Source organism: Choristoneura fumiferana, chromosome 30 (genome assembly GCF_025370935.1).
Source record: "Choristoneura fumiferana chromosome 30, NRCan_CFum_1, whole genome shotgun sequence".
NCBI lineage: Eukaryota > Metazoa > Arthropoda > Insecta > Lepidoptera > Tortricidae > Choristoneura > Choristoneura fumiferana.
Genome location: NC_133501.1, coordinates 3,399,074 through 3,412,294, shown reverse-complemented (window position 1 = coordinate 3,412,294; position 13,221 = coordinate 3,399,074). Strand labels below are relative to the sequence as shown.

General features: G+C 39.1%; 1 protein-coding gene across 1 annotated transcript in view; it reads right to left on the bottom strand.

Moving 5' to 3' along the window:
• Positions 1 to 7,018: 7,018 nt before the first annotated feature.
• LOC141444469 (triacylglycerol hydrolase DDHD2-like) overlaps positions 7,019 to 13,221 on the bottom strand; it is a 6,460-nt gene continuing 257 nt past the window's right edge. Inside the window, exons 2-8 of the mRNA XM_074110018.1 lie at positions 12,864 to 12,972; positions 12,360 to 12,445; positions 11,682 to 11,806; positions 10,869 to 10,946; positions 9,572 to 9,693; positions 8,226 to 8,349; positions 7,019 to 7,048 (exon numbers count right to left, since the gene is read on the bottom strand). Of these exons, the coding sequence (XP_073966119.1) occupies positions 7,019 to 7,048; positions 8,226 to 8,349; positions 9,572 to 9,693; positions 10,869 to 10,946; positions 11,682 to 11,806; positions 12,360 to 12,445; positions 12,864 to 12,972 (674 nt within the window). The remainder of the gene's footprint in view (positions 7,049 to 8,225; positions 8,350 to 9,571; positions 9,694 to 10,868; positions 10,947 to 11,681; positions 11,807 to 12,359; positions 12,446 to 12,863; positions 12,973 to 13,221) is intronic.

Genomic DNA, 13,221 nt, shown 5'->3' with positions numbered 1-13,221 from the left:
ACAAATATCTTTAGTAAAATATAAACTTTATTGAAATAATTGTTAGTTGCATAATCGATTTTTTTTAAGAATAAAAATAAATAGCGTATGTCAAAATATTTCTATTTTACAAGCAGCGGCGACAATTTCATACCTTTTTACATTTTATAATGCATTAATTAGAGTACCTAAATTTAAAATTGTCTTAACCAAAACACACGATTAACTTTTTCACCGAAACAACCCAAGGCATCATTGTTTTATATTTTCTGTTTAGTGTAGTTCAAATACTAAAAAAAATTGATAAAAGACTTCTACACATTTACCATTATAAGTCGATTCGACCACGGAAAGTGGATGGGGACAGCACAAGACCGCGCGGTCTGAGTGGAGCCTTGGGGGAGGCCTATGTCCAGCAGTGGACGTCTTTCGGCTGACATGATGATAGATAACCACTGGAAGTGGGTCAAAATCTACTTTTAAGATTTGAAGGTAAGAAAAAAATGTGTAAAAAGCAAATTCTTGCCACCATGGAACCTTTTCAAAATAAAAGTCATTACAATTTTCCTTGTTAATTTTGCGTGTTAATGCGATGTCACTATGATTTTTAGTGTGAAATGGTTCCGTAGTGGCTCATGAATGAAATGACTTGACCGTACAAGTATTAATTAAGACAAGTTTAAATTTACTTATGCTCGGGATTACTAAATAGATATCAATATACAGCGTGTATTTTTGATACAAACACAAGAGGTACAGATTTATTGCGTAATGGCTCTTCATTGGGAAAACTCTGATCTCATACGGAATAAGACTGCATCCGAAGTGTCAATCAATTACTATTGTAAAATGAGCGACATTTTCACATTCATTAATAATTGGTACTGAAGCTAATGAGGGCTAGAAACAGGCAAAATATCGCTAGATGGCGTTAGTATCGTGAGGTCGTGACGTCAAAACCCACGATACTAACGCCATCTAGCGCTAGTCGCCTGTCTTTTAGCCCTCATTGAGAGAGCACGATACAAACTTTTCCGATAAAACACATCTGTAACAGGTTTTAATTTTAGCATTAACTAACAGATCATGAAGCCGTGGTGGCCTAGCGGTTTGGCCTATCGCCTCAAGCAGAGGTTCGTGGGTTCAAAAACCGGCTCGCACCTCTGAATTTTTGAAATTCAAGTGCGAAATACATTTGAAATTTACCACAAGCTTTGAACGGCAAATGAAAACATCGTGAGGAAACCTGCACACAGCTGTGAAGTAATTCAATGGTACCTATGTGTGAAGTTCCCAATCCGCACTGGGCCTGCGTGGGAACTACAGCCCATGCCCTCTCATTCTGAGAGGAGGCCTGTGCCCAACAGTGGGACGTATATAAGCTGGGGTGATGATGACCAGATCATACCTAATTACTTTTTGAAATTATATCGAGCAACAATATATGTATTGCGTACAATAAGTTTGGAATTTTTGAATGGGGACAGTGAACGTGTTAAATTTTGCGGTTGTAACAAAAATACACGCGTAGGTATATTTCTTAGTGTTTATTTTGACATTTCCATCTGAAACTCGCAATTTCTCCAGTCCCTACTTTAATCCTCAGTTGAATATTGGACAGTAATATCAAACAATTTAATGTATGCTCACGCTGTAGATACTTTGTAAAACATATTTATAATGCCTAATACTTTCCCATAAATTAGATTGAAATAAATACAAAATTATTTTGGAGACGTAATCAAACCAACCAACCCTAGACAATTCGGTAATTCGGGTCGATTTAATTTCTTTTCAATCCCTAAAGTAGCAAGTCCGGTAATGTTCGTTAAAGAAGTGAATATTTCACGGCAGTGAATTTGTACACATATAACGAATTGTGTAGGGTTGATCTCGGTCACACAAGAATCAGCCTGTATAGGACTTAGCGTTATGTTTTTTTTTTCTTAATAAAAAGGAAGAGAATCTTAGGCTACATTTGGACGGGAAACATCGAGGGCTGGCCGTAGAATAACTTTAACCCTTTCACCGCTATCTGACCCTAGCCTAGACCTCGCGTACTTTATAAAGTACAAATTAATTGTAAGAATAACTGCCGAATGTGCTTTGACAAGTACAAATATTTCAGTGAAATAAGAACTTTAAATTTATTGACATCATTTCCAGAATCACAAAACTGGGAATTCTTCGATCAGTGTGTAGAACTACGTATGTTAAAAAGGCAAGACCATTTTGGCTTGAAATGTAGACAAAATATTTGTAACAATATATGTTAAAATCTATTTAATTCTAATGTATGATAAATTAGAAGTTAGATTTTTAATATCGTACATTAACATGTCTAGTCTCGCAAAAAATGGTACCTCATTATAAATGCGAAGGTTTGTAAAACTGTTTGTTTGTTTGTTACCTTTTCACGTCTATACCAGTGAAACGATTTAGATGAAATTCGGTATACAGATAGTTTGAGTCCCGGGGAAAGACATAGGATTTTTATTTCGGAAAATTGCATAGTTCCCGCGGGATGGCGATAAACGAATTCTACGCAGACGGAGTCGCGGGCAACAGCAAGTATAAGATAAATTAGATTTTTAATATCGTATACTGTATGTATCGCCAATGAAATACAATAAGTTAGAAGAAGAAAGTAAACAGGAGGTGTAGAAGGAAAGGTTGTAGTTCATTGATATGAATCTTCGCAAAGTAGCGCCTTAATTAAATATTTGCTAAGAACTCATTTCTAATACAATATGTTATTGTTGACTATACTTGCTGTCACTGAATCTTTATATGTACTTACACCGAATTTCAAATCAATCTGACCACCGGAGTGGGTTAACGTGGCGATTCGCACCGCGACAAAGACAAGCGACCGAGACAGGAGACCGCGACCATTACTTGACGTTAGGCAATGTATAAGCGACAGTTCGCGAGCGAGACAGAGACCCGAGATTCCTAACGTCAAGTGACGGTCGTGGTCTCCTGTCTCGGTCGCTTGTCTCTGTCGCGGCGCGAACCGCCACCTTAAAGTTGGACTCGCAAGATTTGACTAACTCTAGGATACTAGAGTTATTACAAAACGGCCGGGCGGTGAACTGGTTAAAGTAAACTAAAATTTATATATATTTAAAACTAAAACAAAAACACGAGCCTCCAAATGTTTCCGACTGTCGTTATATTTGCAAAAATATATTTCTCAATAATCCAAAACAAAAATAAACTTTAGCATAATCACAATTTTCATACATTTAATAATATGCATTTTTTTATATTTAAATTTTCAACATTTTCGACCTCCTATCGCATTCGGAATTTCATATAATTATTTTATATTTATAGTTATTTCAACTTGTCATTTACAAGTAATTTTATATTATGCATAACAGTAGGTACCTATGTTTTGTTTAATTTATAAATAGGATTAGAAAAAGGGTAAACAATCTTCACGAGTTATTTGAAAAACGTTTCATAAAAAATAGTATTACCTGTGGTATTACTTACGATATGAAACCAAAACAATATAAATGAAATGACCATGGTCCTTGGTGCATTAGCATATTTGCTGCTGTGACTTATTTATTTTACAAAAGTGTTTTTCAATAAAAAGACACGTCAAGATCGCTTACGTTCTTTCTAATGCTAAAATAAACGAAGTGTAGAATTAACCTAAGGAAATACAACCAATTTTCAGTAGCGATACAACGCTGTGTCACGATGTTACAGCCACGAGCGTTAATTTGGTACAGTCAAGGGCAAAGATATCGACACGGCCAAAGTTGCAAAAATATGTATACACGGCCTTAATGTTAAGTGCATAAAGTCGTGTGTACATATTTTTGTAACTTTGGCCGTGTCGATATCTTTGCCCTTGACTGTACCCACTTAAGGTCGAACATCTGTCATTTCGTATGACAATTCAAAGGATTTTTTCACGAAATGGTCCCAAATTAACGGTCGTGACCGTACATACTCCACGATGTGTCATCAAACTTCGTCGCAACGAGTCAAAAACTATCAAAAAAACATTATTTTAATCGTGAGAATATTGTAGAAAGGGATCAGAATTTAAAAATAAACTTTTTCATCACACTTGCTCGTAAACAGTGTCGTAACATGCAGGCTACCTTGCTTGCAACCCCCCAAATAAAACCCTCGACCTTAATGTGCTTGTCATGAAACCCGTGGTCGGTAAATGAGTCATTGCGCGTACTAATTTTCATGTCATGAAGCCCAAGGTCGGTCAATGAGTTTGTTACTGCATGGCGTGCTGCTGCTCCGTGCGCGCGCTGCACACGCACGCCATGCACATGCTGCGGAGGGGGAGGGGGGAGGGCGGCGGGAGCTGGCGCTGCCAAGGGCGCAGTCAGCGGTATCGGCAATTTTTGAAAAATATTAATTTTTCTTTAACAAATATACAATTTTACTAGCAAATGTGATGAAAAACATTACATGTCGCACGGGCGGTACTAGAATTACGAACATCGAGTCATTAAATTCTAATAGACACTCGTTCGTAATTCCTTATTTACCGCCCTTAAGACACAATGTACTATTTTTTTTTGTTTTCGTTGTTATTACAATTTACCACAGATATATTATAGCGAATAATTCGTTCTCATCGTGGAAATTTAGAACGCACGACTACTTTCGATTGCTGCCGAGCTGCCTATCAGTTATTGTATTAATTCAAATCTATTTTTAAAAACAATTATAGCTCCATCGATACGATCGATGATTCCGCCAATGTTTGAGTTTGTCAAGGTTGAAAAAGACACTATCGGTTGGCCGTTGTACGGTAGATGTCTGTATTAAATAAATAGGATACATTATTTATTAGTGGCAAATGTCAAACCACGAGTTTGAAGTATGTCACACTGAGACTGAGATGTTACTCATCGAGAGACGTAACACTCTTTCGGAACTAACCGCTCACCCAGACAAAAGATGTCGTTACTAAACAATCAAATTATGAACATGAAAACTACCGTGAGACTCACTCATATTAAATATAATGACCCGGATAACTCACGTCTTAAATCGAGTTTAGCTCGACATGTTTCGGGCTAATCCGTAGCCCTTCGTCTTCGGAGCAACGCGACTCAGCGGCTGCTGCAACACGCGCACTGCGCGCCGCCGCTCTGCTCGCGCGACTACCCGACGAAACTGACACCGGCACACAACTACCCGCGTTTTCATCATCATTACAACTGTCAAATGTAGGGTAGCACACAACACTAACAACATCGCTCTGTAAAGGTACGTTCACACACACCGATGACGCAGCACGAGTATTTAACACCGTTTTCCAACTCGGAGGTACCGTCCAACCACTATCCCGGTTGAAATTCGGCCGACGACTAATCTCGATGGCTTCACGCACTTTCCGCGGAATGAAAAATTTCTCTCTCGCAAGTACAGATACCTATCAAATCTGATATAGTGGCGTCGAATCCGAGTTCATTGAGTGCTCGGCCACAGCAGACCCCTTGTCGTCCTGTTTCCTCATACTGCGTATGTGCTCCGATACCCTTGTGGAAACGTTTCGTCCAGTCTCTCCAATATAGCTCTTGCCACAGGCACAGGGAATCATATATACCCGGGGCCACTCAGGGGCTCCTATCTTCGGCGAACGTACCAACTGTCTGAGCTGCATATGAGGACGGAAAATCGACTTGATGCTATATCTTCGGCGTAACAAGTGTCCGATTTTATCCGTCACCCCTTTTATAAACGGTAAATATACCGGAACCCTCTCAGCTCCCACCGGTCTTTGACGAGTCGACACGTTCACCACACGGTTGCACTGCCTCCAGTTGTACCATTGCTTTCCAAAACCCGTCTCACGTGACTCAGTTCACGATCCACAAATTTTGGATCACAAATATTCAAGGCTCGATTTATCAACGTTCTAGGCAAAGAAGACAAATGACAAGGATGGTGGTGTGAATCTGCCCTCAAGTATCGATCCGTATGAGTTGGCTTACGATAAACTGTAGTTTCCAATTTACCACAGGGTCCCCGCATAACCAAAACATCTAAAAACGAAGACGAAGGGCTACGGATTAGCCCGAAACATGTCGAGCTAAACTCGATTTAAGACGTGAGTTATCCGGGTCATTATATTTAGTCAAATTATGATTGGTTATTACTCACTTAGTGTTTTGTGTAAATAAAAAATACAAAAATACTCCAAATAACCAATCATAATGAAAAAAACGAACGTTATCGAGAAAATACGATGGGAAAGAATTATTTACTACATCTGCATGATTGTATGCTTGTTGGAAATTAACACATTTCTACATTAGCGTAAACTACCTCACGATAAGTTCAAATTGGTCACAACTCAAGCCTTTTGTTATACGCGTCGCGTTGGCGACTTAGAAACAATTAACTATTTCAGTAATATTTTAAAATAATGTTGAATCCATTGTAACTTTTAATCTATAATTATGAATAAGTAGCAACTGTTGTCTCTTGTTCTCATTTTGGCTATGAATCATTGCGACTGGTCGAAGGTACTTCTGAAACAATACAAGTTAATTAAAATCAAAGTGGTGTTTTAAAACTTATTTTACTATGTCAGAGGGGGAAAACGACCATGCGGGTCACCTGATGGGAAGCAATGACCGTCGCCCATAGACACCCGCAACACGAGGGTTATCACAGGTGCGTTGCCGGCCATTTGAGAAATAGTTTTTCAAAGGTCCCTACGTCATAATTTAGTAAGAGGTGACCATAAATCATCATAATCAACATCTCGTCCTCTTTATAGATCGGTCAGTACGGGCAAGTCCGAAATTTATTTATTGTCAAGCCATGTTCATTACTATAAGATGTCACATTAGTAAATAATATAAGTCGGTCCATGACGCCCTGTAAGGGCACACAACAGCAGTTTTATAAGTACCTAACTAAATCTAAGATTACATAATGTCAAAACTATATTAATTATATGAACTATATGAATTGTAAGACATACAAAGATCTGTTCTTAGGAACTTTGACGGTTTTCGACAAGTCTCGTGAAATTTAAAAATTATTTACCTGAACACGGGAACTTCTCGTCCTGAAACAATAAACGTGTTATATAATTTGAATACAATTAGAAACATTAACAACCATTTTTAGGGTTCCGGAGCCAAAATGGCAAAAACGGAACCCTTATAGTTATGTATGTCTGTCTGTCTCTGTCTGTCCGTCCGCGGCTTTGCTCAGAGACTATCAATGCTAGAAAGCTGTAATTTTGCACGGATATATAAGTTAACTATGCCGACAAAATGGTACAGTTAAAATTTCAAAAATATTTTTTTTTAGGTTACCTCCCATATACGTAAAGTGGGGGTGATTTTTTTTTCTCATCCAACCCTATAGTGTGGGGTATCATTGGGTAGGTCTATTAAAACCATTAGGGGTTTGCTAAGACGATTTTTCGATTCAGTGATATGTTTGCGAAATATTCAACTTTAAAGTGCACATTTTCATTAAAATCGAGCGTATAAAATACGAAACTCTTACAAAAATATTACTATTTTTTCGTAATGGCTACGGAACCCTATTTTGGGCGTGTCCGACATGCTCTTGGCCGGTTTTTCATAGTTTTTAGGTAACTTAGGTAAAATAATTACGGAATAGTTGTACCCATTATTCGACCTCAGGCTTCTATCGTAATTCCTTATTTAACGCTCCCCTTAAGTTAAGACAAGACACAATGTACTCCATGGAGCCACCATGGAACCTTTTCAAAGGAAAAGCCATTACGAATTTCCTTGTTAACTAATGCGATGTCACTATGACACGTTTACTGTGAAATGGTTCCATGCATGTATTGTAAAACTCTTTATTGTACATAAAAACACATGAAAATAACATAACACAGGATAATAAGATGTACAAAGGCGAACTTATCCCTTAAAGGGATCTCTTCCAGTTGGCTCATTAATTAATTTATCCTTGACCGTACAATAAAGTAAATTAAGAAATATCACGGGCCACTTGACAACAATGACCTAGTAGCGAAGCTTGTTTTGTGCCAGTGTTGTGTTACGTTTGTGTTGTGTTACGCTTGTGTTGTGTTACTCTTGCCTTATGTTACTTTTGTGTTGTGTTACGCTTGTGTTGTGTTACTCTTGCCTTATGTTACTTTTGTGTTGTGTTACGCTTGTGTTGTGCTTGTGTTTTACCTGTATTGTGCTGTGTTGCGTAACGCTTGTGCTGTGTTACAGTTTATAGTTCCAAGTACTCACGCTGCTAGTTGCCGCAGCGTTCCTCTGCACGGTCATGCTCTGCTGCGGCACGGTGACGTCAGCCTGCACGCCCAAAGAGTCGTAGATCTCGCGGAGGATCAGCAGCATCGTGTCTTCAGACTCCCTGCGTGTTGAGGGATGAGGATTGATCATCAATAGGATTAGGAAATGACCAAGTGTCAGTCCGACTCCAAACATTAAACTGACTGCCTGTTTTAGTAGTTCGTTAAATAATAGTCAAACAAAATTCTAAGATTTTTTACAAAGTTGGAAAAAAGGAATCCTTAACAAGCACTTTGCAATGCTGTCTGTTCGTCAGTCCATCTGTCAAGACCCTTGCGCCCACATCGTGCGCATTTTAAGCAAAAGCCCCAAAAAGTTTAGTGGCGACATATCCTATAGTATTACCCCCTTATTCATAAAAACTTAACAAGCCTATGTTAACTAACAAATGCTTTGTCCCTTTCTAACAAATACAAATGTCGAAGTGACAGATAAGGACAAACGAATTTTAGCGGCATTTTAACTAAAATAGGTTTGATTGTCGTTTATGAATAAGGGGGTAAATCATTAATCCGTCATTATCATTAATCTCATCTTATACACATCCCAATGATAGGCATAGCCTACGAAAATGCAAACTGAAACATGGATACACAGCGCTGGGAATCAAACCCAGGTCCCCAGCATACCGTGCTGCGTGCCATACCCCTACACCACCACTGGACAGGAGTCTACACAGAAATTTCTCCCATGCACCCTCATGCACCACATATGCCTGCTTTTTTTTAGTCACTTAAGCAGCGACACTAGCGACACCTATGTTTTAGCCCTCATCGAGAGACGTCCCCTACAGTCACCAGTAGCCTAGTCAGAATGAGAATGCTTGTACTTTACTTCCCACACAAGCTTAGTACGGATTGGGAACTTTACGTGCACCAGGTAAAGGTGGCTTTTGCAGGTGGTAGGACCTTGTGCAAGGTCCGCCCGGATTGCTACCACCATCTTGCTCGCTAATCCTGCCGTGAAGCAGCAGTGCAAGCACTGTTGTGTTTCGGCGTGGAGAGTAAGACAGCCGGTGAAATTACTGGCACTTGAGGTATCCCATCTTAGGCCTCTAGGTTGGCAACGCATCTGCAATACCCCTGGTGTTGCAGGTGTTTATGGACGGTGGTGATCTCTTACTATCAGGAGACCCACTTGCTCGTTTACCATCCAGTCGAATAAAAATAAAAAATAAAAATACCATTAAATTGCTTCCCAGGTGCGCCCAATCTTTATCACTATCTTCTCCATCATGTTCTTGAATATTATATGACTGTCTATATATTTACTAGTATACTCACCAGTAACAGACATGGCTGCTCATAGCGAAGAGATACTCGTTAATCATCTCGAACGGCGCCTCTTGTAGAACATAATCCACTCGCCGACCGTCATTGAGTTTGCCCAGCATGTCGCCTACAGCCTAAACAATAAAACAGGAAAAATAGTAACAACAATAAAAACGATAATTAATTTATTTTCTCCGCCACCAGCTACAGTGTTTCTTCCAATATGCTTGGAAATGTCCGCCTAACTGTTGCAAACATAGTACACGAAGTTCTTCCTTATAGACTGCCACGAATAAAAAAAAAACCAGCGGCCGGGAAATTGTATGGAATTCCATTAGTTTATTTATATTTTAAATGCACGTTTTGACTACGGTAAGTCAATCTAAACAGCCTGAAGATCAAATTCCTTCTCATCTGATCCCAGCCTATATACGTCCCACTGCTGGGCACAGGCTTCCTCTCAGAACAAAAGGGCTTGGGCCATAGTTCGGAAATTCCTTCTGCCTTTTTTTTAGTCTAAGATTTAATTTAGAAAGAAACAGCGTCTTTAAAAATGTCCTCGAATAGTGTCACTGTTTTTTTATATTTTGAGTTCAACCACAATTTAAGAAACCGATTAAATAGTTATTAAACAAAATGGCTGAAGTATGTAAAAAGCACTCAGTAGCCCTTAAACTGTAATTTAGTTACACTAAGCTTCATTGCATTTAACATTTTTAATTTTTTCTTTATTAATTATTATTTGTAATGAAATGGCATTATGAGTCGTGTACTTAAAAAAAAAAAACAAGTATCGCGGGAAAGTACAAGCGCAACTTTTTAAAACTGTGCATGAGCATTTAATTTTAGTAGATTGATAGCCAAGGTGGAAAGTGAGCCATTTCACCTGAGATATCTCACTTCGTTCGAGCGCCAGAAATATCTCAGGTGAAATAGATCACTTTCCACCCTTGGTTATCAATTTACTATTGCTTTATTGCCCCGCATCAAATCTTGGAGAAAAGCACTGTACATCCACTCCAACTCTCAGATGACTGCAGTTACTATTTAAAGTATTTGAGTCTAATCTTAGAACCTTGATTATTAAGTATTAGAATGTCAATTAAATATGATTGTATGATTTTAGCGCATTTAATGCATTCGTTTAATACCTTGCTGTATCATTACTAGTAAAGCTTTACTTTCAAACTCATATCTAAGATATTTAAGGATCGTCGTGATAGGAAGTCGTCTCTAAAAAACAAAATAAACCGGCGTAAATATTGCGTATTAGGTGAAAACAAGCCTCGTTTTTAAGCAACAGACTCACCACGTCAGCTTGCATGGCGTCTTCTTTACTAGGAGTGTCTTCTTCCATTTGCTCTTTTTCAATTTCTTCTTCTACTACCTAGAATAAGAACACAAGTCACAATTTAATGAGGGCTATCGCGTATGAATTCGCCACTAGATGCGCTAGTGTAGCGTGAGGTCTCCGAAATGTCAAATCTCATAGTTTTTGGGTGAGCTACGCGGGTTTATTTATAATTAAGTAGAATAATTTTGTGAATATTTTGCAATATCTGAAATTAATTATGGCAAATATGCGTTCCGGGGCAATGAATGTCGGTGTTTCGAGACAGTTTTGTCTTTCGGAAACCTTAGTCCTCCCTTTTTTCCGAACAAAACGGGGACTATGCAACACTGTGGCATGCTCGATATTTTTATGGTACGGTTTTAAGGTGTATTAAATATGATTTTAATCTAAACTTTGTTTTCACGCCCGTAATAACAGACTTTGAAAGCCATACTTAAAAACCTCACGCAACAGTGCGCCATCTAGTGAGACAAAAAACGATAGCCCTCATTAGTCACAATGTACCAGAGCGAGGAATGTCGCGAGGAATGTGTTATTCATGGACCAATAGGAACGCTTAATTTACCTCGCCTCGCTCCGCTCAGCTGTTTCCACCAGAGCTGTGCTGTGCGAGGATAGGTACATATCGTTTCTATTGGTTCGTGAAAAACACATTCCCCGCAAGACATCCTCGCACATCTCTGGTAGAAACGCAGCCTAACAGTGATGATGATGATTACGATGATAATGATGGTGATGATGATGATGATGACGATGATGATGAGTTACCTTCTCCAGCTGGTGGTCGGGCGGCGGCGCGGTGGACGCCCACATGCTGGACCACGTGTTCTTTATCGACTCCATCAACTTCTGCTTCAAGTCCGCCCCTACGCGTGCCATGGTCTCTTTCAACTCTAAAATAATATACATACAACTTAATACTTTTAATTTCAACCAGTTCGGTGTTACCAGTTATGACATATGGATCCAAGACCTAGTGCTTCGCTATAAGCCTTATAAATAGGCTCAGAATTGCTCAGCGAGCTATGGAGAGAGCTATGCTTGGGGTTTCTCTACGGGATCGAATCAGAAACGAGGAGATACGTAGAAGAACGAGGCTCACTGACATAGCTAAGCGAATTAGCTCGTTGATGTGGCAACGGGAAGGTCATATAGCAAAAACTTGGGGCCGAAAAGTTCTCGCATGGAGATCGCGCGGCAAGCGCAGCGTAGGACGTCCACCAACGAGATGGACGGTTAAAACCGCGGGTTCATTGTGGATGCAGGCCGCTTACAACCGTAGCCACTGGAGGTCTATGGGGGCGGCCTATGTTCAATACTTTTGTAGTAATGTGTCTAAATTAGAAGGAATGAAGAAGGATCCAAAAATATTTCATTTTGTTTTGGAAAAATTCAAACTGAAAAATATTAATTCATTCACGTTTGGAAACAATATACGCAGTTTACCTAAGTGCATTCGTTTTCTGCCTTTGTGGTGAGGTATCAAAGACGGCTTCACGTTTTGTAGTTGAGGGTTGACGAGGGGCTCGATCCTGCAAAAGAATAATTAAATAAATAAATAAATATTTATTTATTTATTTATTTATTTATTTATTTAAGGAGAACCAACAGCTAAAACACAATATATGTAGAAGGAATAGCAACACAGAGCCAATTACAGGATCCCACAGATAGCCATAGTATACATGTTTAAGATTAACTTAAACGAGGTGACGCGCACCATATCAGACGTCACACCATGCCAAACAAAACACCACAGAACTTCAAATGGAATTACTACACTCCTCAACACATATATCACGAGACACTTAATTGACACCAACTACGCAGACGGAGTCGCAGGTAATAGGCTAATAGGTAGATGAATGGTAGATGGCACATTCGAGAACGGAGACGAAAAGAGCTCTTAATAAAAGAACTACAGGTACATGGATGAAAAGGTGTCCTTACCTATAGGCGATCGGGTCGTAGGGGTGGAAGATGTTGAAGAAGTTGCGGCAAGTCGGCAAAAAGAAGTCGTTGCCGAGAGACTCCACGCCGCGAATACACTCGAATATTGCTGGAAGCAACAAACACTGGCGTTACTATATGTATTATAATTATTATTCCCCTTAATGGCGGCCTTAAGGCTTGGGTCAATGTCAGATAAATTAAAGATAAATATATTCTTCTTATTCACGTTGTACGGTGATTGTAGTTTTTGCAACTTGATAGTAAAATTCCAGAAACCACGGTGAGACAACTTGCGCATTAAAAAATGTCAGACACGAGAGCAATATAGAATTTTGTGATCACTGTTCACTGCTAA